Here is a 27413-nt window from a genome sequence, read left to right on the forward strand (position 1 = left end):
TGGACCTTAATCTCATTACTCATATTTGACCAGGAGAGCCTTTCTCCTACCTTTCTCAGATTGGACTCAATTTCTTAATGGTTTGTATGAATGCATAGTTCCAGAAGATCATTTACAATAGCTACTACTCTGGGAAGGTCATTAATTAACTCATGCTGTCTGCATTAATATTTTTCTGGAGGACTGGAAAGGCCAACGAGTATTTGCAACCATTTGTGTCTCTTAAATGTTGTCTGGAATATAGTTAGAAAGCTTCTGCTTTCATCCAGCCTCACTTGCCAATGGTCATGCGTCACAATGAGTGCAGGACAGAGCTTTGTCTTGGCAAGATATGGCAACATTTCTTCTATGATTTTTTAAAATTCTCTTGTAGGATGTGGCTGGCCAGCATTTATTGCCCACGCCTTGTTGTCCTTGGATATACTTGTGTGGCTTGTTAGGCCTTTCAGAGGGCAGTTGAGAATCAACTGCATTGCTTTTGGTTCTGGAGTTACATGGAGGCTAGATCAGGTGAGGATGGCAGATTTCATTTTCTGAAGGACATCAGTGAACCAGATTTTTCCAGCAATTGACAATGGGTCCATGGTCGTCATTAGATTCTTAATTTCAGATAGAATGGTTAAGATCACTTGAAATTTCATTGACTTATGCATACTGTCAGTTTGTCTATGTTTCTTTCACTGACACAATGCCATTAATCCAGTGATTAGCAGTTGCCATCTTCTTGAATACTACTTTTGTCCTGCTTTACTTTTTTGTCTTTCAGGTTGAATTTCAGGAAAGCTGGAACTTTTTGCAAAAGCTGTTAAGTTGGTCTTTCACACACTGATTTTCTTCAGGATAATATTCACTAAGAAAACATCCAAGCTCTGTAAAGATAGGAGCTCTCTTGAGATGTTGTGGTACTGTTCCTAAGACTGGTCCAGGACGGCCAGCCTTCAAAGCCCACTTGCTGCAGAGGTGTGTAATAACACCATTGATTAGAAAATAGGTAAAATGAAGAATATATTTTAGGATCAGTTCAGCAGTCAGTGGTTTAGTGGCCTGCAAAATGCTGCAAATCTCTTCTGGCATGTTTAGCACGACTTGTCTAAGCTTTAGATTTGCTTCAGCAGACATGAGTGAATTTTACTTAGCATCCACCATCTGGAACTCAAGATCCCTGTTCTTCCCAATACATTAAGTTCTCAGTTTTCCTTTGTCATCTTAGGGTGGGTATCATTCCATCACTTAGTGCTAACTTTGTCTTTGGGGGCGAAAATTTGGCACTGTTTTCAGTGACTGCACATAGATATGCAAAGCTCATGATGTAATCCAAAGAAAAAACACTTCACATTCACTAATATTCTCCTTCTGCAGTCATTATTTGAAGGCCTATTTATCCCCATTAAACTTCATGATATCAACCTCTTATATTATGTAAAATGATGTCAGAATCATCAGCTGACATCCCCATCAGCCATCTTTATCAGCTTTTTAAAAATTATTTTTAGCTAAGAACTTGCATTCCAAGTGATTCCTGTAGTTAGAACAAACCTTTCCTGAAGTTGTACATGCTTTCTTGTCTAGTATGTGATGTCCACCACAATATTTAAACCCTTCCCTCTGATCTTGATCTTTATACTGGCTCTTCTGCATTTTTGTTTAGGATTTTGCAACATACTGTCTCGTTTGGTTTAGAATATCTTTTAGCATAATGAAAATATATTATATTCTCCCAATAATATGCTTTAGCTGATGATTGATGACCTGAGAGCTTCTGCATATATCAATAAGTTTCTACTCTCTCAGCAGGTGTACTTTCATGATAGGATCTCTAATGTTGAAGACAATCCTTTCAATTGGCCAAAGTCACATGATCCAGCTAGATGTATCAGTGTGCTCACATACTGATCAATAGTCTCCCTTACCTTTGAGTTGTGATATTGAATAAACATTAATATGGGCTTCAAAGTGTATCTTCAAAGCCTGTAAAAACTCCATTGTCAGGTTTTTCTGCTCTTCAGTGAGATGAAGAAAATACAGTAATGCAGCGCTGTTCCCCTGCACTGACAGCAGGGTTGCCACTTCAATTTGCTCAGGCTTTTTATGTCATTATGTAGCGATCCATAGGTTTGACATCAAAGTTGGTAAAAGAATCAATTCTGTCACATATCTCTCATATACAGCAGGTAATGGAAACTTTGCAGGTATTTTGACTCTCTCAGCAAAGCTGCAACTTTTTAAAATCACATTCTTTGCTCATTCTTTCAGTAGCTGGCTGTTGTATAACTCTGAGAACTCACATAGTTTCAGCTGCCCCGTTCCTGACACCTGTTTCAAGTGACTTGCGTTCAATGGTGCCACCGATTCCTCACTGAGATACCAAAGGCAGAGGTAGAAGTACAGAAAGCTGGCCAGTACACTAACGCAACTATGTTTCTCCGAACAAGGAAGGTCGGAGAACCGCTTAGAAATGCAACTTTCTCATCCCTTGTTTCTCCAGGTTATTTTACTGAATCAGGGAAGTGTCATTATGAAACATCTCCTCCCAAATAATTGCGACACATGCAATATTGTACGCTGTCACTGGTGGATGGGGTATGGAAACATCCAAAATAGTGCTGATTAGGAATTTCCTTCCCAACAATGGGTAATTGCACCAATGAAGCACTTCGGGGTAACACATAAAATGTTCTCTTTTTTGCCACATAAATTATGCTCTGGTACCTCACAATTCAGGGTGCCCCACACTAATATCTAGTACAGGTACGATGGGTTGAATGGGTTGAATATTTTGTGCTGCGTGGTTTTGACTATTAAATATTGTCTTTTAGGAGAGGGGCTGAATGATGTTACGAATATGTATCATATGCCCACCACCATCTTCAACCATGCCCCACCTCACCCCACCAAAGCCTGAGTTTATCACTTCTTTAGATCAAACGGTTGCTGGAGTCAGAGGCTCGCAGACTGACGTTAACTTCACGAAACGAGGCTACTGCTTTCAGCTCTCGTTGTAATCACAGGGGGGATGAACGGAATGCTCTGTTAGAATCTTCATAAGCCGAGCGCTCGGCGAGTGGATTGAAGTTTCGTGCGACCGCAGAATGGTCCTTCCCCTCAGTTGAATGCTATGTCGAGGGTGCATTCAGATCCTGCCAATCACTTTCCCTTGGAGCTACACATTCTCAAAGATGAAGACGTGATATAGAGAAAAAAAACAGTGTAAATCAACGTAAGAAATGTTACAAAATGTAAAATAGAGGGAGTCACACGGTAACTTAATCATCCCCTTGAAAGTAATTGCTTGGTGATTACCATATTCATAATCTCCAAGGCTATATTTCACTGATGGAAGGTTGGCGAAAAGTACAAAATTGAAAGGTCATGATCTGAGGGGAAATCGAGGTTGTCCGTTTGGCTGGGGTTAGCTCGCAAGAAAGCGTCCACATTAACTCTTTGTTTTCTGTTCGGGCTCTTTGTTGTGTACTTTCACCAATTTCCTCGTTTTGAGCTGCAGAGAATTGTTCGCTGTAAGAGTTCATTCAAAATAGGATGATTCAGTAGTAAATGTATACCATGAATCACTCGCACAGATATATCTGCGAACTCGCACAGACCTATCTCTGAACTGCACTGGTGAATTGTAATGTCCATCTGAAATTCAGAGACGAGTTGCTCACGAAACATTAGAAAATAACAAAAATTAACTAGCCGCTGGGCATATGGAAATACACACCTTGTGTTGGAGACAGTGATACTCGGCGCATTTGTATTTGATTTGAAATTATCACATGGCAAGATTTTGACGAGAGACAGTAATCGTTTACATTCGGGCGTAATCCCACTCCTCACACTCGAAATGTAACTTCCGAAAAATATTATTATTTTAATAAGTATCCGGAATAGCATTAGTGTGAAAATAAACATTGTTAACTTAGATCTTACGCGAAGTCCTATACAAAAGGTAAACTCACAGTGCCTGTGCCGGTTAACAGGACCATCATTTCAATGTTAGGACAATAGGACTGACAGATGATGAAGACAGGGGGATTAATGACTGAAAAAGTAAAACAGAAACAAATAAGGGGGATGTTAACAATAGGTCAATTGAAGCAAAATACAAGAAGTGCTGTTTTTAAGAATCTGCAAGGCTTTGGGAAATGTGAATAAACTAAATAATGAAGACAAAAAAAAGAATAAACATCCAAGATCTATTTTCTAAACAGAGAACAAGGCTGTGGGCTGGCCCTCCACAGAATCACCACAGGATGTGATTTATGGTGCGATAGGAAAGCTTTCAGCTTTTTGGATTTGTTTGGTTCCCGCTACTGGTGTTGGTAAATTTTAAGCATATTGTCAACAACGTGGGTTAAGAGGGATTGGTTTATCATTAACAATCCGAAGGAATGTTTAATAAACAGGGGCTGTTGTTTTAAAAAGTACAGATAACTCAGCTTGCCACCTGGTGAGCATTTGTTGCCACCATTACATACAAGGCTGTTAGGAAAAGGGACGACAAACTGATGACTATTTACTGTGGACGTATTAAGGGGCACTGAACCAAAAATATACAAAACACATGTGTTCTTGCACTGCCTCCTTTCAGCACTGTAGAGGAATTTGGGTCAATTTGCAAAAGTAACGACAACTGTATCCCCCATGGAAGGATGATGCCAACATATCCGGTGCTGGGCGATACAACTCAGAATAAATCACTCCAAAATAGAGATGGATGATAACGCGACCTTTGATTTATACTATTCGAAAATATTCACGTAAGCGATCGTCAGCTAGTTTAATTTTGTCAGCTCCCCATGATTTCGTCATAGTTTCATATAAATTGCACTCACAGTTGAAGGCAAGCAAGGGGCCATCTATTGGAAGTGAAGAGTTGGGGGGGCGATAAAAGCTTCTTCTGAATCATTCCGGACGGTTTCAGTGCAGTCCCAGACCAGGCAGACACAGGGAGAGAAGGGAGAAAGGGAGGGAGTTACGTGTGCTGCTACTGTGAAATGGGGTCTGAATTTATTTTATGGAAACACCGTTTGCTCTTTTCGTTGATCCTTTTGAGTGTTGCATGTTCTAAGGTCCACTATGGACTCGCAGCTCCTGTTGAAAATCAAGGCACTTTGTCCAAGATGTTCCCCAGAGGCAGTCATTGGGCGGTGGGTGAGTATTCGCTTTAATGCTACAACTGTTGGTAGACGTGTGCAAATGTACTCGAATCTAGACATTGACTGTTCAGTGAGGAGATAGATTGGACATTGAATCCCTTACTGTCGTCCCTGAAACCAGACCAGTCAACGCTTGGCCAATGGTTAAAGTGCCTTTCTGCCTTGAATATTGGTGGACTATGTGTCTGGATTGAACCCGGCGCCTCGACTGTATTAAAAAGTGCAAAGCGCTTTTTTAAAAAAAATGAAGGTGTTTTATTTCCCTACCAGGCGGGCGGCGCTTTATTCCGCGTGTGCTTTTACTAAACTGGAATAATAGTGCGCTTATTTTTGCTCACTTGCAAACCAGTTTGTCTCCCCGTTAATCGTTAGGATTATTTCTTAAATTTCGGTGTCCGATTGGAACAAACCTTCGAACTCCGGGTGGATATTCTTAAACAGCCTGTCTGGATAGGTTATGATACCTATCTGGGGGAGGTGGGACCGCAACTTTCTGATCCAGACATCGCGATTCCACAGCACTGCCCCCACAAAAAACCCTGTTAACCGGAATGTCTTCTGTACTCGGGGTTCCAACCCGTGCCAAGGATTCAGCGGAATAAGTAAAATCGGAAATAAAAAAAAATACAAAATGCTCGAGAAACTCCAGCATCCGCAATATTTTCGCCTTTCCCATAAAGGAAACTCGGAAAAGTCTTTAGTAGAAACCTCAATCCGACCAGAGGCAAACTAACGCGAACAAAATGCCAATATATCCAAGATCTAAGAGGCCTCAAGACCCAATGATCTGTCCGCTGCAATCTGTTGGACAGCAGACAATGCTAAATCTACCTCGTCCCTTTTCTAGTTTGCAATGAAAATAAAAGTTTGTCCTCCTTTCGGAGTGATGAATACAGCAAGGAAAAAGAGGCATATTCCAGAGTGAAACAAAGCCATCGTTTACTGTAGGCTTGCGGTTTGCCATTGTTCTTTCCCTGTCTAGGAATTCCAGTTTGCAGTCAGAACTTTCACCGCCTCCAGTAGCCGCTCTTTCCCACACCCCCAATACCTCAACTAGTACGCTAGTAATTTCAGTGGCAGTCTAAAGAGAAACGCAGGATAGATACAGAACCACCCAAACACGAAATACCGACTGAGTTACAATTTATAAAAATAGCGTATACCTTTGCGTTGCTAAGCTAGGTTATGCTAGTAAGAGAATTGGGGCCACGGATCACCAGCATATTAACAAACTATAAGCTTTCAATTACACCCGTGTAAAATGAATTTTACAAGCTTTCCTTCCAATGTCCTGCATTCAGACCACATTTCCGAAATCCGGGAACCTGTCAGCAGAACAGTTCGAACTCTGAAGCGTGCAGTTGCAATTCTGCTTTATCAGTCATGTGAATCACAGATTTTACATATTATCAGGCCCTCGTTTTAAAAATAAAAATCTGAACCCAAAGGACGACACAGTTTCACTCCGTGATTCCATTTTTGTTTTGATGAGCGTCTTGCGCCATCTTTTGTTTATATTTATAGCAACCATTTGATCTGAACCACAATGCAGGAGTCTGCAGCACGACTATCTCGCCGATTAAACTAACCGTCAAAATAGTACCAGTGCTGGATTGAACACCCCCCCCCCCCCCCCGTTGATCTCTCAATTAAAACGATATGTAGATTCTTTCGATGAATTGTGAATTGTGTCTCATAAATTGTACTTATATATGTCAGTGTAGTCTGGATTAATGCCACACAAATATACTGTGGTGAAAATTTGGTCTTTCTGCATTTTTGTTACAATTCTTAAAGCCATTTTTTTTCACAATATATCTTATTCATAAATTATGTAAAATCACTTGACAAAATATATCATTGAGTCATAGAAATGTACAGCATGGAAACAGACCCTTTGGTCCAACCCGTCCATGCCAACCAGATATCCCAACCCAATCTAGTCCCACATACCAGCACCCAGCCCATATCTCTCCAAACCCTTCCTATTCGTATACCCATCCAAATGCCTCTTAACTGTTGCAATTGTACCAGCCTCCACCACTTCCTCTGGCAGCTCATTCCATGCACATACCACCCTCTGCGTGAAAACATTGCCCCTTAGGTCTCTTTTATATCTTTCCCCTCTCACCCTACACATATGCCCTCTTGTTCTGGACTCCCCGAACCCAGGGAAAAGACTTTGTCTATTTATTCTATCCATGCCCCTCATAATTTTATAAACCTGCATAAGGCCACCCCTCAGCCTCCGATGCTCCAGAGAAAACAGCCCCAGCCTGTTCAGCCTCTCCCTGTAGCTCAGACCCTCCAACCCTGGCAACATCCTTGTGAATCTTTTCTGAACCTTTTCAAGTTTCACAACATCTTTCTGATAGGAGGGAGACCAGAATTGCACACAATATTCCAACTGTGGCCTAATCAATGTCCTGTACAGCCACAACATGAACTCCCAACTACTGTACTCAATACTCTGACCAATAAAGGAAAGCATACTAATCGCCTTCTTCACAAGTCAGACTTTATAGAAAATACAATAAAAATTTTACCCTTTCAATTGATTATTTTACTCTTAGGTGCCTCCATCCAAATGCAACTTTGGAACATTTATTTAATACAACAAGAAATATATGCATTTTTATACAAGTGACATGGTGTTATAGTTAGCAGACCCTTAGGATATCAAAGCAAAAAGGCCTCAGATGGAGGCCTTTTCTTGCTGTTCCTTTGTGACAGCTCCTCCAATCTTTAGTGTGTCTGTCAGCACATAGTTTTGCTCCTTGGAATGCACCAGTCCATAACACTCAGTCAACATGAACTGTTTGCCCTGGAAGACCAACAGGGTTTGGGCATGTCAAAGAGTGTCTTTCTCTGATTTGATGGCCCTCCAAATGTAGTCAATGTTTGTCTTGGTTTGTGCTCCTGTGAAAAATCCCTAGAACACAGAATCCTATAACACAGAGATGTTCAGCATGAATCACAATAAAAATGATTGCTTCTCTCTCCAGATGTTATTTGAAAAGGCACGTTCCAGGAGGAGATGTGTCGTGTCTCTTCACCACCACAGCCATCTCAAGGGCAGCATATGACACCTTAGAGAGCATGCATGAAAGATCTGACAGATTGTGCCCATCTCACCGCCAGTTCTGTGCTTGTCAGAAAGTTCTGGTTATGAGGTGTTCTGTCAAATGACTATGTCTTCACAGGGGCATTATCTGAGATGGTCACACAAACATAGAAACAGTACAGGAGTAGGCCATTCAACCCTTTGAGCCTGGTCCACCATTCAGTATGATCATAGCTAATCTTCTATCCAAATAACATTAACCTTCTCCTTTCCCCATATAGCCTTGAGGACATTACATTTCTGAATACTATGTTTGTTCTGAATCCCCTCACCCAAAGCCACCAAAATAAATTAGTTGGCTATGTCTCTTGCTGTGATGTTTGGTATGCTTATCACGCTCTTGGACATATCAGCGTTTCAAAAGTGTGGAGCACTTTGGAATGACCTGAAGATATGATAGATATTTTATAATTTTTTTTTGTTCCAAAGAAGTCAATCGGGAACTTATAGCAGACACACTGAATACAGTAATGATGCAACTGACAAGAAATGAATAATGTTATCATTACCATGGATAATCTTGTCAGAAATTTTGCAATGATTGTCAGAAGGCACTGCATTTGGACTGTATTTGTTTAACTCCAGCTATGAATTATAATGCTAGAGCAAAGACGATCAACTTGAGAGCAGAACTGAAACAGTACTGTGGGACTGTTACTTATTATTTATTCACTGAATGTAGGGCTTCTGGATATGCCCAGCCTTAAATGCCCAGTGGGCAGTTGAAATTCAACCACTGCTAGGTCTAGAGTCATATGTTGGCCAAATCAGGTCAGGTTAATAGATTGCCTTCTCACAAGAATATTCGTGAACCAGATGGGATTTTGTTTTCTTGACAATGGACAAGTGTTGCATGGTAATAGTTAGATTCTTCAGATTTGTTATTGTATTTAAATTCCACAATCTGACATGGCAGGGTTGACCACAGGTCCCCAGAACATTACCTTTAGATTAATACTGAAAATGTGTTGCTGGAAAAGCGCAGCAGGTCAGGCAGCATCCAAGGAACAGGAGAATCGACGTTTCGGAATCCTGGAGAAGGGCTCATGCCCGAAACGTCGATTCTCCTGCTCCCTGGATGCTGCCTGACCTGCTACGCTTTTCCAGCAACACATTTTCAGCTCTGATCTCCAGTACCTGCAGTCCTCACTTTCTCCTCTTTATATTAATAGTCCAGCAATAATGCCACTTGGTCATTGCCTCCCCAGTACTGAAATGCTTGTAGCCCAACTAAGCAATTTTCATAGTTCATAATTTAATGTAAAGACCACCTACCATTCGAACTGATGCATGTATCAAGATAAAACATTTCCATTTGTTGATAAACATAATATGGAGTGTTTACAGCTGGCTGCTTATAACTAGAATAAAACATGATTTACCTCATATGCAAAAGGAAGAACATTATTAGAAACAAATCAGGACTGCTGAGAATTCTGAATAAAAAGAAATAATGCTGGAAATTTCCAACAGGCAATTCAGCTGAAGAGTTCGAACAGAACATAAACCTTTCTTTCAATGCTGAGCAACTGCTGTGCATTTGAAGAAATAAGACTGCTTTACATAAAATGCTGTATATTGGAGATAAGGTTTACATTGTTTATCTTGAGTAAGTTGTTGTCAGAGCCCATTAGAACTGTATCCAGTCCCTTCAGCAATTTTAAGGAGTGATTCAATTGACTTAACACTGACATCCATGATGCTGCATACTTAAGGAGGAGGCTAATATGAATCATCCTCTTGACACTTCTGGCTGAAGGTAGTTGCAAATGCCATATCATTGTCTTTGCACTTATGAGCTTGCCTTTGCCTTCATTAAGCATTAAGATGTTTGTGGAGTCTCCTCCTCAGGTTAGTTGTTTGCTAATCTACCACTATTGATGTCCCAATGTAGGTGGACTTCAGAATTTTGATCTGATCTGAATCTGTTCCAGTGCTGCTACAACTCTGGTATCTAACCAAAATGGATAATTTGCCTAGATCTGTCCTGTCCATAAAAAAGGGGACAAATTAAATGACCAATCATTGCTCCAAAATTGACTCTCATTGCTCAGTGAACTGGTAGAAGTTGTCATTGATAATGCTATCAAGTGTCACTTACTCAATTACTCACTTAGCCTCATTTTGGGCTCTGCAAGACCCAGTCAGCTCCAGACTTCATCATAACAAAGAACAAAGAAAACTTACAGCTCAGGAACAGGCTCTTTGGCCCTCCAAGCTTGAGCCAATCCAAATCTACTGTTTAAACCTGTCGCCCAATTCCTAAGCATCTGTATGCCTCTGCTCCCCACCTATTCATGCATTTAATGTAAAGACCACCTACCATTAGAACTGATGCATGTGTTTAAGACGAATCTTAAATGAATCTACCGTGCCTGCTTCTACTACTTCTGCTGGCAATGTGTTCCAGACACCTACCACCCTCTGTGTAAAGTACTTGCCGTGTGTATCCCCTGAAACTTTTCACTTTTCACATTGAAAGTGTAATCTCTCATTATTGAATCCTTCACCCTGGGAAAATGCTTGTCTCTATCCACCCTGTCTATACCCTTCATGATTTTGTAGACCTCAATCAGGTCCCCCCTCAGTCTCCTTTTTCCTAATGAAAACAAACCTAACCTACTCAACCTCTCTTCATAGTTAGCACCTTCCATACCAGGCAACATCCTCGTAAACCTTCTCTGCACCCTCTCCAAAACCTTTTGGTAATGTGGCAACCAGAACTGTATACAGTATTCTAAATGCGGCCGAACCAACATCGTGTACAATGTTAAAATGACCTGCCAGCTCTTATACTCAATATCCTGTCGGATGAAGGCAAGCATACCATATACCTTCTTGACCACTCTATCTACCTGTGCAGTTACCTTCAGGGTACAATGGACCTGAACTCCGAGATCTCTCTGCTCATCAACTTTTCCCAAGGCTCTTCCGTTTATTGTATAATTTGCTCTAGAATTAGACTTCCCAAAATGCATCACCTCACATTTGCTTGAATTGAACTCCACCAGCCACTTCTCCACCCAACTCGCCAATCAATCTATATTCTCCTGTATTCTTTGACAGTCCCTATGCTTTCTGCTACTTCACCAATCTTCATATTATCTGCAAACATGCTGATCATATCAACAGTGCCTTCTTCCAAATCATTTATGTATATTACAAACACCACTGGTCACCTTTCTCCATTTTGAGAAATTCCCTTCAACTACGACTCTCTGTCTCCTGTTGCTCAACCAGTTCTTTATCCACCTAGCTAGAACACCCTGCACACCATGTGACTTCACTTTCTCTGTTAGTTTACAATGGGGAACCTTATCAAAAGCCTTGCTAAAGTCCATGCATATGACATCAACAGCCCTTCCTTCATCTATCAACTTGGTCACTTCTTCAAAGAGCTCTATTAAGTTGGTAAACCCCGCTCCAAATTTGAACAAAAGAGCTGAATTCCAGAGGTGAATTGTTACTGCTTGCCTTTGATATTGAGGCCGCATTTAACTGAATTTGGCATTAAGAAGCCTAGGCAAAATTGAAGTCAGTGGCAACTGTGAGAAAACTCAGCACTGCTTGGAATCATACTAGCACAAAGAAAGATGGTTATAGGAGTCATGTATCAGCCCTGGGACATTGTTACATGAATTCATCAGGTTAGTGTCATGAACCTGGACATTTTTACATACTTCATCAGTGACTTACATGTGAACAAATTCAGTAGAGTAGATGTTCCATGATTATTCAATAATGAATCAATATCATTCACAGCTCCTCCGATACTGCAGCAGCCTTTGCTAGCCTGGAATAAGACTTGGAAAGGATCTATGCTACATGGAAAGTAGCATTCACAGCACACAAGTGCAAGGCAATATGCATCTCAAAAAAATGGAAATTGAACCATCTTCCCATGATATAAAACTGCAATGCGATCACTATCAGCATTGCCATTGGCTAGGAATTTAACCGGACCAGCCAAATAAATACAGTGACAGATCAGAAGTTGAGAATTCAGCAATAATTTATGCACTGTAAATCTTGAATCCCCAATCCCTATCCACTACTTACAAGGAATATCAATTTTCCCAGGTTAAAGCAACTCCAACAACTGTCAAGTTCTACATCATCCTGTAAAGTGAAACCAGTTGATTGTCAGACCATCCACCATCTTATATGTTTATTGCCTCCATAACTTGTGCACAATGGCAGTAATGTCTACCATCTATAAGATGCACTGCAGCAATTGATCATATCTCCTTCAATAGCTCTTTCAAATCTGTGAACTCTACCACTGAGAAAAACAAGAACAACAGACACATTTAACAACACTTGCAAGTTCCCCATCAAGTGGCATACCAGCTTGACTTGGAATTGTATTACCGTTCCTTCACTGTAAACTGAATTGAATCTAGGAACTTCCTCACAGACAGGCAATAGCAACACTACATAGACTACAAAGTTCAATAAGGCAGAACATCATCATTTTGCAAGGATAATTAGAGCTGGGCAAAAGTATTAGTCATTTCAGAGACATTCATATCTCATTAATTAATTTTTTGACAAAATTTGATTTTTGAGTTTTTGGCATTATTTCAGTCAACCTTTTAGAAGGAACTGGGCAATGACAATTCAAGGACTATAACACTGTTGCAACTTGACCTTCATAGGTATACAATGGAGTAGTGCATCATTAGAATGTTAAAAATACTTAATCATTTTGTAGCTAATGATGTTTAATTATATTCCAAGAATTTAATCCAAGGAGTTCCAGGATCCTGAGAACGGTGTTGTCACCTGTTATTGTATACGTCTTTCGACTATAAGGACATTTTTGATAGAAAAGGCACTGTCATACTTTAACACCAGCTTGAATTGGACTTTTTGGTGGAACTTGAAATGACTGCAAAGTGTCTCAATGGCCCAACATCAACTGAAAAGACTAACATGAAGCTTTAAATTTTCAGCACCAACCAAAAGAATCCTGGCTGTTTGAAAAAAAACATTCTGGCAATAATGCTGAATGAAAATAATGTGAAATACATTGTGCAACATTTGTTATCAAATTTAGTATATCATCCATATTAAGGGGGAGACATCGGCCTAGTGGTATTGTTGCTAGACTATTAACTCAGAGATCCAGGGAATGTTCTGGAGACCTACGTTCAAGTCCCACGACAAATGGTGAATTCAATTGGAGTCTGGAGTTAAGAGACTAATGGTGACCATGAAACCATTGTTGATTATTGGGAAAAGCCTATCTGATTAACTAATGTCTTTTAAGGAAGGAAACCCTGTCTGGCCTACATGTGATGTCAGACTCACGGCAATGTGGTTGACTCAACAGTTCTCTGGACAATTAGGGGTGGGCATTTAATAAAGTAATATAGCATGGAAACTCTTTGGTTCAACTCGTCCATCCCTGCCAAGCTTTCCAAACTAAGCTAATCCTACTTGTCTGCATTTGGCCCAAATCCCTCTAAATCTTTCCAATTCATGTGCATTTCCAAATGTCATTTAAATATTTTAACTGTCTCTGCATTTACCAGTTCCTCTGGTAGTTCATTCCACACACGAACCATCTACTATGTTAAAAAGTTACCCTACAGGTTCCTTTCAAATTTTGTCTCCTCTCACCTTAAAAATATGCGCCTGAGTTTTTGAACTTAGCCACCATAGGGAAAGGATGGTTGATATTCACATTATCCATGCCCCTCATGATTTTATAAACCTCCGTAAGGTCACTCCTTAAACTCCAATGCTCCAGTGAAAAAAGTCTCAGCCAATCCAGCCTATCTCTTTAACTCAAACCCTCCAGACCTCGCAACCTCCTGGTAAATCAAGTCTGGACTGTCCCAATTTAATCAAATGCGTCCTTCAATAGGGCGACCAGAACTGTACACAGTACTCCAAAAGTGGCCTCATCCTGGATAACCTCAACATGATGTCCTAAATCTTACACTCCGTGGCAAATATGCTAAATGCCTTCTTAATCATCCTGTCTACCTGTGATGCAACTTTCAAAGAACTATGCATCTGAACCCCTTGTTCTCTCTAGCAGATTGACAACACTATCCAGGACCCTACGATTAACTGTATAAATTTTGCCATTGTTTGTTTTACTAAAATGCAATACCTCACATTTACTCAAATTAAACTCCAACTGTCATTCCTCAACCCATTGGGCCAATTGATCAAGATCCCTTTGTAATCTTAGATAGCTATCTTCACTGTCAACTTATACCACCAATTTCGGTGTCATTCACAAAAGTAGAAACTATGTCCCCAAAATTCTCATCCAAATTGTTTGTATAAATTACAAACATAAGTGGACCCAGCACCAATCTCTGCAGAACACTGCTGGTCACAGGCTTCCAGTCTGAAATATTACCCTCCACTCCACCCCCCCTCACCCCGCCCCTGTCTTCTACCATCAAGACAATTTTGTATCTAATTGGTAAGCTCTCTCTGAATCCCACGTTATCTACCATGCGGAACCTTGTCAAAGACTTTACTAAAGCCTTTTTAACATTCTACATTTATCAATCTTCTTGGTTTTGTTGATCTAGCCAGAGATACTCACATCCTGTGAATGAATGAAATGAAATATTAGTGCAGACATATTCTATGTTCACAGTTGCTTCTGGTGGACGATCTTTCCAGAGAGCCGTTGAAGCCAAAGTAATTCTAATTAAAAACAATCCCTCCTCTCATGCTTATATGGTACTATACTTCAAATTTAGTGTTAATCTTCTTGATTTTAAGGTCATTTGATGGGGAAGAAAAGCATTGACGACGGCCTTTTTGGCTATGCCAGCAGTGACAACATGGCTCTCTCAGAATACGCCAAGCAAACAGAAGGTAATTTGCAATGGGCTGAGCTGGCCAAGGATTTCTTACGTTTGTGGGAAGGAGTCACATCCAGAAAGATTCAGCCAACAAAGGAATACTTTCCAAGATTTACCAAGAAGCCATGGCAGACAACTGACAATGACGTCCAAGAGGTAAGTATACAAAATCCACTTTGCAATAAACAGAGAAAACTCACCTAAGGGATTGCTTAGCAAAAAAAAAGTAACTAATCATACAGGGCAAAAATATCAGTACTTTAATCACTGATAATTGGAAGTTGGATGATCACACTGAAGACATTAACACACAAGTGTTCCATCCTTCCTGAACTAGATTGATGAACTCATTTAGAATATTGGTTCCTGATTACTATATATTAACTGCTGCTGGAAAGTTTGAGTAGAAGCACAGCCTGCTGGCAATGCTGCCACTTATTTGGGAATAGCAGAATAACAACAACCAGAATGTAGTTAAGACATAGAAAGTGTTTATTTTGTTGGGTACTAGAAATGGTAATGTCTACAGAAATATGTTTTTCCATTAGGAAGGCGATGGAGAATATTGGAGGAAGAAGAGCAATTTTGATTTAGATGCTGTAAAATAACATTTTTTATGATGCACTCCATCAAAGTTATAGCTGTGAAATGTATAATGACAGCAGTCAATGACAATTTGGATTTATATAATTCCTTTAAAGTAGTAAGAGGTCTCAAGATGCTTTAAGGAGTTAGAGCAATTTGATAAGCAAATATTTAGACAAATGACGAAAAGGTTGGTTAACTGTCTTCTGCGCAATTAGCGATGGGCAATAAATGCTGCCAAGTCAGTGACACCCACATTCTGAGAACGAATAAAGAAAAAACCAAGAAGTTGGTTTTGAGAAGTATCATGAGGAAACAAAGTCGGAGAGCCAGAAAGATTTAGAAAGGGAATTCCAGAGCTCAGTCCCAAGACTGCTGCATTCATGGCTGCCAATGGTCGGGTGATTAACATCAGGGATGCACAAGAATCAAAAGATGGTCAAGATTGCAAAGATAAGTGAGGCTGCCAGAGATTAGAGGGATAGAGAGTGGTAGAGCCATCACAGATCAGAAAAAAAGGGAACATCAAATTTCAACAGTATCGAGCTTCAATGATACTCAGTCTTATTTCCCTGCTAAGAAAATGATTGAATTTTTTTATAAATCACAAAATAAGAAATAAATGTCAGGAGCTTCTGGTACAATAGTACACTCTTAAAATAGGAAGAGTATTGATAAGAAGAAACACTGGAAACAATTTCTCTCATGAGCCTGCCTAGAGTGGAAAATCGGTGGAACTGTTTATATTGTTTTACTGGTGTGTCTGTGAAACTTGAAAAGGTTACAGTGGAATGGCAGACAATCCCTGCCAAAATTTTACAGCTAAGTATTTAAATTATTAAGCACCAACATAAAACTCTTTGTGGCTGAAATTCCTGGGTGATCAGAATTGTGGCATACCCATGTGTTACAACATAAAATGTCATTTCAAATGTAACAGAATGTATGAGGACAGATTTAAAAGCACATCTCCCCATCTGAAGTCATGGCTTTCAGTGGTGGAGGGAGGGAAATTAGGGATATACAAAAGACCAGAATTGAAGGATTGCTGAAATTACGAAGATGAATAAGGTTGCCAGACTTAGAGATGCTATTGAGTTTTGAGAAGATTTGCAGCTTAGGTTGAGGTTCTGGATTAGGTTTGCTGGCTGAGTTAGGTTTGTACCTTCTAGCTCAGTGAGCAAACCTACTTAGGGAGGCTACGCTGAGAATTCAAACCAATGTGTTTTTGAAAAGTTTTTAAAAAGTTATTTCATGAAATATGACCGTCATTAGTAAGACCAGTGTTTGTTGCTCCTTCCTAAATGTCCCTGAGGAGACAAGAACCTGTATATCTGCGTGGTGCATGTAAACCCTCAGAGCTGATGAGTATTCAAAAATTCCCAGCTGCAGATAGCTGATGACAATTCTTGCTATGTCTTCCAGAATTACAATAGGCAAAAATAATTGATCCCTCCTGAGACTAATTTTGGTGTTTCATTGAATGGTTCACTCAGAGGAGACCATTTGGTCCCACGTGTCCATTCTTGCAAATGCCCTTTCCTTGTAGCCATGCAGTTTTTTTTCTCCTTGATAATTAGAATTCCTTTTCAAAACTACAATTGAATCTACATGCACTAAATTCTCAGGCAACAAATTCCAGACCTTAACCATTCACTGTATCAAAACATTCCTCCCTTGTTGCATTTGATTCTTTTGCCATTTAACTTAAATTAGTGTCCTTTAGTTCTCAGCACTACTGCCAATCTAGTCTTCAGATCTTTTCTAAAATGTGATTTCCAGAATCACACACAGTGCTCTACTTGAGGCTGAACCAATTTCTTTTTATATAAATGCTTACCATTACTTCCTTGTCCTCTATGCCTTTATTTATAAAACCCAGGATTCCAGATGTTTTATTGAGCAATTTCTTTTAGCTTGCTCTGCCACCTTTACGGATTTCTTGTAAGAGTCAAAGTACCTCTGCACCTGACCACATTTTGGAAATTTACTTTTATTTTGTAATGCCTAACCTCACTCTTCCTTGCAAAGAATAACATTTCACACTCCACACATTAAATCTCATCTGCCATTTGTTCATCCATTCCACCACTCTGTTCATGTTCTCTTGAAACCTATTGATACAATCCTAGGTCTGCATCACCTAAAAATTTGAAATTGTGCCCTCAAAAGGGAATTGGAAGGTGAAGGCCAAAGTACCCACCATTTCCACCTTTGCTTACCTTAGTAATTTATATGGTCCCATGATATATGAGCTTTAAATGCAACCATTTAGACTGATACCTTCTTTCTCAATTTTAACTCCATCCAGAATCACCCACATCCTTTTTATCTTAACCTTTACTTTGCAGCAATCTACCTTTACTTGCCTCTTCTAATATCAAAAGAAATATCACAGCCCCCTCAAATCATGTGTCTTCTCCTGTCTAAGAATAAAAGAACTTTACAATTAATAATAAAAGTAGGTCTTTCAGCCCCTATCTGCCATTTGATAGTATTATGGCCAATTTGACTGCAGCCTCAACTCAACCTTCTTGTCGGTTCCCCATAACCTTGGGCTCCCTTATTGATCAAAAATCTATCTGACTCAACTTTGAATGTACTCAATTATTCAACCCCCTCTGCTGTCTGGGGAAGAGAATTCCATAGGTTAACAATTCTTTGAAAGAAAATAAAATTCTCCTTATGGTCTTAAATGGCAGACTGCAATTCTTTAAAAGTATGTCCCCTGTTTCTAGACTCTCCAATAATGAAAAGCATTCTCTCAACATACACCCTTTCAATTGCTTAGGATCTTATATGCTTCAATAAGATCATCTCTCATTCTTCTAAACTTCAGTGATTTGGCCTGTTCAAAATTCCCTTATGAGAAAGCACCTGCATCATAGGCATCACGATAAGAACTTCCTCTGGACTTCTTCTAATCCAGTTATATCCTAGAGTAAACAGATCAAACCAGTAGGAGAAAGTGAGGACTGCAGATGCTGGAGATCAGAGCTGAAAATGTGTTACTGGAAAAGCGCAGCAGGTCAGGAGCAGGAGAATCGATGTTTCAGGCATGAGCTCTTCCTGAAGAAGGGCTCATGCCTGAAACGTCGATTCTCCTGCTCCTTGGATGCTGCCTGATCTGCTGCGCTTTTCCAGCAACACATTTTTAGATCAAACCAGTACCCCAGATACAGTCTCACTAAAGCCCTGTATAGTTGCAGTAAAAGTTCCCAACTTTTATATTCCATTCTCCTTACAATAAATCTTAACATTCCATTTGCATTCTGAATCACTTGCTGCACCGAAAAAACAACCTTTTGTCATTCCCTAGCTCTGCACACCACAGAATTCTACAATTTCTCTCCATTCAGACAATATTTTTGTCTGGCTCTAATTTTTCATTCTTCCTGCCACAGTGGACAAGTTCACATCTTCCTACATTATACTTCCTCTGTCAATTTATGTCCTTTCACTTAACCTGTTTAAATCCTTTCATAGACTCTTTATGTACTTAGTTTTCTACCAATCTTGGTGTCACAAACAAAATTAGTAACGGTGTGTTCATCCAAGACCTTGTTATATATTATAAGTAGTTGGATCCCTAGCACTGACCCTGTGGCTCGCAAGTCTGAAAAAGACTAATTTATCCCTAATGTCTGTTTCCTTTTAGAATTAAAATTAGGTTTTATTATCACATATTCTCAAGTACAGGGATACACAAGTACAGTGAAAGTCACCATTCTCAGCACCATCTTGGATACAAAACTTAAGTACAAAGTAGAAAATTAAAGAACTAAAGTTGAACTTATGGTGAACGTTACAGTCTTTCTTTAGCCATGGGCTAGCAAATCATCTGTTCAAATTAATATTTTACACCTACACCATGAGCTTTTATTTTGTGTGGGAACCTTTGATATATCTAGCTGACTACCTCTTATGCTCTTGGTTCTCCCTCCTTAATTTATTTTCATGATTCCTTGTTGATTTCTGAAACTTACCCAATTACCTGACCCATCAATGACTGATCTTTGCAGATTTCTATATTTTTCTTTCAATTTGATGCTACCTTTTGTTAATCAAGAGGGTGCATTTTTCTGAAAGAATCTTTCATTCTCAATGAAATATACCTTTGATTACACTTTCAGAATGTTGGCTATAATTCATCTACTCTCCTGCTTTTTAACCTATCTTCTCTATTTACTTCATTCATCTCGTATCATTAGAATGGCATGCAATTAAGTTTAAGATATCAAACTTAACTGGGTGGCACCATGGCTCACGGCGCCAGGGACCCGGGTTCGATTCCAACCTTGGGTGACTGTCTGTGTGGAGTATGCACATTCTCCCAGTGTCTGTGTGGGTTTCCTCAATGTGCCCCTGTTGGGTACATTAGTCAGGGGTAAATGTAGGATAATTGGGTAGGGGAATGGGTCTGGGTGGGTTACTGTTTGGAGAATTGGTGTGGCCTTGTTGGGAAGAAGGGCCTGTTTCCACATTGTAGGGATTCTATGATCTATGATATTAGCCTTGGACCCAATCTTCTCACCCTCAAACTGAAATGTCAACTTGAACATGTTATAGTCACTATCACCAAGGAACTCTGTTACTGTGGGATCATTAATTAATCTTGTCCCATTGCACATTGCCAGATCTAAAATAATATACTCCCTGGTTGAAACTAAAATGTACTTAGACTATAACATTGTCGTGACCCCACTCTAATAACTCATCCTCTAGGCGACCTTTGCCAATCTGATTTGTAAAATCTAAATGAAAATGAAATCATTCATGTTTATTACAGTATATGTCTTTCAATCTCTCATTATTTCTCCATGTATACACTTCCTACAATGTAGTTACTGTTAGGGATCCTACAAACTACTTTACAAGTGCCCTCTTACCTTTGATATTTCTTACCTTTATGCAAACTGATTCCAGGATGATTCGAGTGAAGACTGTCCCAACAGCAAACTCCCGAATTTCCTCAGTTCTGATGGCGTGCACCATGAGTCAAAACCTATTTATCCCACACCTAGCTTTGAGCCATGCATTAAATTCCTGAAGCTTATTGACCCTATGGTCAGGTAGCAATCCAGAGATTATAACCTTCATGGTTTTGCTTTCTGTTTTAGTCTTTAGCAGTTCATAATGCACAAGCAGAACCTCTTTTCTTATCCTATTGCTCCATGTGACCACAACAACTGGTTAGATCATGAATGATAGAGACTTGCTGCTTCTCTCTTTTTGCATAATCTATCTCTCAGATCGGTGCAGACTGAATTTGTCTGTGAGCTTCAGTGATACCTTTAGGAAAAACTGCAACCCAGTTCTAAAATGGTTCAACACTAGTGAAGTTTCTATTTCAATATCAATGTGAATAACTTGGGTTTTGTACTGAGATGGAAATGTGAAGTGGCTTTCCTTGAGGCCACCATCCAAAGTCCGTAAACTTTGGGTTGGGGACTTCAAAGAGTAGCTCTGACTGAGCTGGCCAAGTCATAAAGGGCCTAATTGCAGGACGGGGCCTGTGGCTGATGGTGCAACTCCAGGAATTCCTCAGTGTAGTGCACTAGACCCAAACATCTTGAATTGCTTTATCAATGCTCTTCCCTCCATCATAACATCAGAAGTGGAAATATTCACTGATGTTTGCACAATGTTCTGCACCTTTCATAGATACTGAAGCCATCTGTGGCCATATACAGGTTTGAACTGTTAGTATAATTCATGGCACTTGGTACTGTTTCGTAAGTACTATCTGATGACAGAATATTTTCTCAGTATGGTCTGAATTTTGTAAACGTATTCTGGATTAGTGGTGCCGGAAGAGCACAGCAGTTCATGCAGCATCCAAGGAGCAGTGAAATCGACGTTCGGGCAAAAGCCCTTCATCAGGAATAAAGGCAGTGAGCCTGAAGCATGGAGAGATAAGCTAGAGGAGGGTGGGGGTGGGGATAAAGTAGCATAGAGTACAATGGGTGAGTTGGGGAGAGGATGAAGGTGATAGGTCAGGGAGGAGAGGGTGGAGTGGATAGGTGGAAAAGGAGATAGGCAGGTAGGACAGTCTGGACAAGTCATGGGGACAGTGCTGAGCTGGACGTTTGGAACCATGGTGAGGTGGGGAAAGGGGAAATGAGGAAACTGTTGAAGTCCACATTGATGCCCGGGGGTTGAAGTGTTCCGAGGCGGAAGACGAGGCGTTCTTCCTCCAGGCGTCTGGTGGTGAGGGAGCGGCGGTGAAGAAGGCCCAGGACATCCATGTCCTTGGCAGAGTGGGAGGGGGAGTTGAAATGTTAGCCACGGGGCGGTGTGGTTGATTGGTGTGGGTGTCCGGAGATGTTCCCTAAAGCGCTCTGCTAGGAGGCGCCCAGTCTCCCCAATGTAGAGGACACCACATCGGGATGAGGGGCTTTTGGCCGAAACGTCGATTTCGTTGCTCCTTGGATGCTGCCTGAACTGCTGTACTCTTCTGGCACCACTAATCCAGAATCTGGTTTCCAGCATCTGCAGTCATTGTTTTTACCATTTTGTAAACATAGGCAGGCTGAGCACAGCCAGTTGCAAACAACCAAAGGAACATGCTGTTTGACACATCCATCAGTCACTTGGCAAAAAGCCCCAATAGCTGGCAACTCATAAATGCTGAAAATCACATATTCATCTTTTCAACTTGATAGCTTCCTGCTTAAAGAGAACATTACTTTATTGTGAAGAGGATGGCTTCATCTTGCTTAATTTTTTGAGAGACCATTTGAGGTGGACTGGGCACTTCTCAGTGAAATATTGATGGCCTTAGACACATTCATGAGTTAATGTGAGTTCCAGCGAGCAAAGATCTGATTAGGTCATCAGTATTCCACACGATACATGTTATATGTCGTATCTTGGCATGAAGCATATAAAGGGACCTGATGACTCAAGCTTAATTGCAACATGAGCTTCTAAGATCAATTTTATAGCATGTAAAAGTGTAAAAATCCCACTAAGCAATATTGAGCAGCAATGGTAGGCTTTCAGTAGACCACAATACAGAACCCATTTCAGATGTTTCAACTAGAACAACGACAAAGAGAGCTTATTAGACTGCTCCATTTCACAGGTGAACTTGAGTTTGTGTTAAAGCCCATCATGGCAACCTCGATGCATCACTTTTATCTGAAACTGTATTAATTGATATCATGAACTCAACAACTCATGTATCAGAGTTCAGCTTCAACAACACCATGATTAAGTACAAATAAATGCTGTTGTCATTCGATCCCCTTTAGGCCCAGCCCTTGCTAACATTTTCGTTGGTTTCTTTGGGAAACAGATCTTTAGTGGAATGATCCCTAACTTCTTTCCTCTTGCATATTTTCAATGCGTAGGTAATGTGTTTGCTATACTTGAGTCTGTCGTGTCATGTCAGAATTTCCTTACACCCCTCACTTGGCTTAATCCAGCAAAATAAGAGCATGTGTGATAAGGAAAATGTTTTCAGTTTGTCTGCAGTGCAGACATTGACCATTGGTTGGTGCTGTAGGGTGAACTTGAGTTCTTTTGTTGTATTTTTACTTTGAGGAAAGGTTCTTTTCAATATTTCTATTTACATCGTAAACCATCTTTTCTCTTTTTCCTATCTGGGAAGCTTCTTCCAACTTAGTCTTGCCTGTTTCAAATACATTATCTTTCCATTTGGCATTCACATTGTGCCCACTAACCTTCACAAGAGCTAATGATCCTTGTCCCACTCCAGATCCTTACTGCTGACATTACTGTTCCTGATTTGATTATGTCAACTCTTCCCAAACTGTTTCTAGCCACAGCTGTGTCATCATGTTGCAAAAGTCATTTGTTTAGTATTGATAGCAGGCACCAATATTAACAGCTTAAACTTATGCAGCGCCTTTATCATAATAAAATACCCCAAGGCAGTCCAGAGTGCTTAACAGAACAAAGTATAACACTAAGCATCAGTAAGAAATATCAGGAAAAATTACTCAAACCTTGCTCTAAGAGGCAGATTTTATGGAAAGCTTTAAAGCAGGAAAGTAAAGTAGAGAGTCAGAAAGGCACAGGAATGGATTTCTAAATCTTAAGGCCCAGACAGCTGACGGAGCTGTCACTAAAGGAGCTGTCACTAATGGTAAAGTCATCAAAATTGAAGGTGCCCAATTGGTTAGAATACGGTGTTAATCCAAATGAGATAGACAGATGCTGGAAATGTTGAAATTGTTGTGTTTAGTTCATATTGCATGAATGAATTGCCTTCTTCTGCTAATTCCTTGAAATGAGAAGGATTCTTACCATGGAGTACATCCTATGGCAAGAAATTGCAGGTTTTGTGCTTCAGGTATTACTTTGTTCTGGCTGACCAGGAAATGTTCTCGCTTTTACCATTATCCATAATCAACCTGTTTGGCCACATCATGAATGGAATACATTGTACAACTGTGGTACATGGTCACTGTGGGAGACACACATCCTTGATTTCTTGGCATCAATATATGTCTAAGAATTAAAGCAATTTGGAATACTTCTAATTTTAATTTATTCCATTGTGAGAGCTATTCAATTTTTTTTATTATATAGATAATCTTTTCATTAAGTTTTCTATTTTTATCATTGCCTTTTTTACATAGTAAGTCAGGATTCAAGTTATTGAGTTGTTTCTGTATTGAGTAATTGTGTAAATTTCCCATTTGGCCAAAAGGTGGAGTGATTCGCTTTGGAAAGAATCTGATCTCATCCTTTTTTCCTTCTTTCAGAGATCTGCAAAGGGCTAGTGTGTTACTGAAGGCTGCAGAAGACTCTGACTTTGATCTTTTCAGTGTCACCAGCAATTGAATAATACGATGATAATTAGATATTCATCTTGTTGCTTTTAAACAATTCTCAATTAATTAAATGATTATAATGACAAGGGTTTTGCTAATTGACAATGTTTCTTCTTTGACAGATGGTGGATTATCTTCTGCAATTGACTAGGCTGAAGGATGAAACCCCAAGTTGAATACATTATATCAATCCTGCCAGAAACAAATCTAAAGAGACTATTATGTTCTTTTCTCAAGTGTTTAGCTGTACCAAATTCTGGATAAAATTGCTTTTGTTTAAAAATAACTGAATGTTCTTGTACCTCTGAACATTAACTAAATGATTTTCACACAGCAGATTATGTTTTGATGTTTTTAATGTAAATAAGCATTGTTAGGGAAGGTCTTCCAACGTAAAGATCATAATTTTACTATTTTGATGTTTTATAATCATTCACCTTTTGGTTTGCAGCTACATTATGAATTATAAGAATAAACTCTAAACCATGTCATGTCAGTTTCAATAGTTAAAGTAACTAAAGCCATTGAGAAATGAATGATAAACAATGATATCTGAATTCATATGTGCACATTCTGAATATGAACCATCACTGCTTTCTCCAGTCGCTTTGTAGATGATTACAGGTATTTTCATTTTATACAAAAGGAGGAATAATGGATTACATAATTCTCTAGAATTGATAGTCATCTCCCTGGCTGGAACTGGAGTTGATATGATTGCTGCATATTTAGCTGAGAGAATTTCACTCAGAAATAAAAACAGAACACTTGAGGCATTGACTCCTACAACGTACATGAACATGGACAAAGTTACAAAGAGGGTTGGAGAAGTGGTTCGAATACTAATAGCTCAACATAATTTTCCAGGCACACTCACAGATTTTGGAAGGGTCGGTGGGGAAACCTGCTGGGTGGGAGGCAAAAGTTCAGTTTCCTAATGGGAGGTTAAGGTTTTGCTGTTAGGTTCTCTGAACCTTTCAAATGGGTTGGCTTTCTTCATGGCTGGGGAGCTCTTCTGCATCCATTAGCACTCCTAAATATTCATTAGCATGTCAACCTGTTGCAATTACATTCATGGGCGCAAACACCAAATACAGGAAACAAGTGTATTCACAAAACTACATTTTTTTCCAAACTCTGAATAATACAAATCCTTTCTTCAGTTAACCAGCATCTTTGTAACCAAGGCTTTCCTTTGCACAATCATTCATAGAGTCAGGGATGAAACTTTTCCATCTGCTCATGAGAAATATCAGCCAAAGACAGTCTGACTTGTTGTTAAATGTTTGAAATATTAGGGGTTAAGCCTAACCATGATAACAAGCCTGCCCAAATGAGGCAGCCACACTGGCTGACACCAGCAAATCTGACTTGGACAGGCAAAAAGGGCTGAACTCAAAATGCAGCTCAACTCAAAATGTCATCTTTTGTGCCAATTTTAAAACATAGGTTAAGGAAAGTGCATAATCACCCCTAAGAAGGAACTAATTTATTGGATGCAGAAAGAAAAACACAAGACCAACTTCCTTTAACAAGGAATTATATCCTTCACATCAGCAATCAACAAACAATTGAGAGCTGCTTTCATTGGCCCATGTAGGGGTGTGTGTGTGTGTGTGTGTGTGTGTGTGTGTGTAATCTCTGTTTATAATACTATTAAGTAATTTGTAATAAACGTGTTCGTTTTGTCAAGATTGAGCCAAATTATGCTGACAATTTTATATGGGCATCCTTCCCAGTTAGGAATCTGTAACTTATAAACTTATACAAAGAAGATGGATTCATGGCAGTGATTCAACGCACAGTATCCAGGATGGTTGAGATGGACAGGACCAATATTCAGGCTAAGCTGCGTGGCCGTGAAGCTGCTCTAACTGATCAGTGAATGCCAGCACATACATTCTGGTTTCCCCTGACAGTACTGTACACGGATCTCATAGAACCACACGACAAAGGGCGAAATTAGAGAGAGTGTGAGATGTGACCACAACATGTATCATGTAGCATGCACAAAATGTACAGCAGCAATGCACCAAGACTCCTTTGACTGCATCTACCATAATTGTGACCTCTATCAGGGCTTGAGGCACCTTCTTCTGTGGGCTTACCTCAACACCCACCAGATCTTGTAATCACAAGGTCTGCCTTTACACAAACCCTTAATAAGCCACTAATGGTCACCATTAGTAGGCATTCATCCACCTTAGCTGACCACTCCTTTGTCTGTCCAACTGTGTTTCTCTCACTTTTGGGCTTTATGTCCACCTACCACTCATCCCTTACCCTCTCGCTCCATCCTATCTGCTGCATAAAAACCAACATTTTCCTACAACCATCAGTTCTGAGAAAGAGTCACTGGACCTGAAAGGTTACCTGGTTTCTCTCCACAGATGCTGTCATGCCTGCTGGATTTTCCAGAAATTTCTGTTTTTGTTTCTAGTTTCCAGCATTTGTAGTCCTTTTGGTTTTTTTGTGTCCTACTGTTTCCATATTTTTATTTCCCTTTTTGCATAGAGCTCATTCAAATGGTTTCTTTCATGTAAGCATCAGTGGAAAGGTCAACTGTGAAAATCATTGCAGATTTCAAATCATTTCAGTACATGCTTTCTTTGCAATAACTTCCTTTGAATGACTGGCACTTGCATTTCATAGTTTTAGGGTATTCAAATCAACTTTTGCCTCCTGGTTAAGATAAGGTGACAAGTTTCAGATTAGGACACAAAACATATGCACAATTCAACCAATCAAACAATGCATTTCACCTGTGGAGTCACCAAAAGCTTTTGAGGTAACTTTTATCTCTTTAAGATACGAATATCCAAGCAGTTAAAGTCCAAGGATTTCTTTAGAATTGCAGGGCCTTTGTTCACCGTCACAATGATTGACAGCCAAGCTATTCCTTACA

The 27413-nt window shown here is 39.8% G+C and overlaps 1 protein-coding gene across 2 annotated transcripts; it reads left to right on the forward strand.

Moving 5' to 3' along the window:
- The first annotated feature begins 4652 nt into the window (after positions 1-4652).
- grp (gastrin-releasing peptide) lies at positions 4653-24702 on the forward strand. Of its 2 annotated transcripts, none has more exons than XM_060829171.1 (3): positions 4653-4760; positions 15037-15275; positions 24631-24702. In XM_060829171.1, exons 1-3 carry the CDS (start codon positions 4718-4720, stop codon positions 24682-24684), a joined length of 336 nt encoding a protein of 111 aa, XP_060685154.1. In that variant the 5' UTR covers positions 4653-4717; the 3' UTR covers positions 24685-24702. The 2 variants fall into 2 exon arrangements, with proteins under 2 accessions (XP_060685154.1, XP_060685144.1); XM_060829161.1 differs by lacking the exon at positions 4653-4760 and adding an exon at positions 4924-5154.
- The last annotated feature ends 2711 nt before the right edge of the window (positions 24703-27413 follow it).

Source organism: Hemiscyllium ocellatum, chromosome 1, assembly GCF_020745735.1.
Source record: "Hemiscyllium ocellatum isolate sHemOce1 chromosome 1, sHemOce1.pat.X.cur, whole genome shotgun sequence".
In the NCBI taxonomy this organism is placed as follows: domain Eukaryota; kingdom Metazoa; phylum Chordata; class Chondrichthyes; order Orectolobiformes; family Hemiscylliidae; genus Hemiscyllium; species Hemiscyllium ocellatum.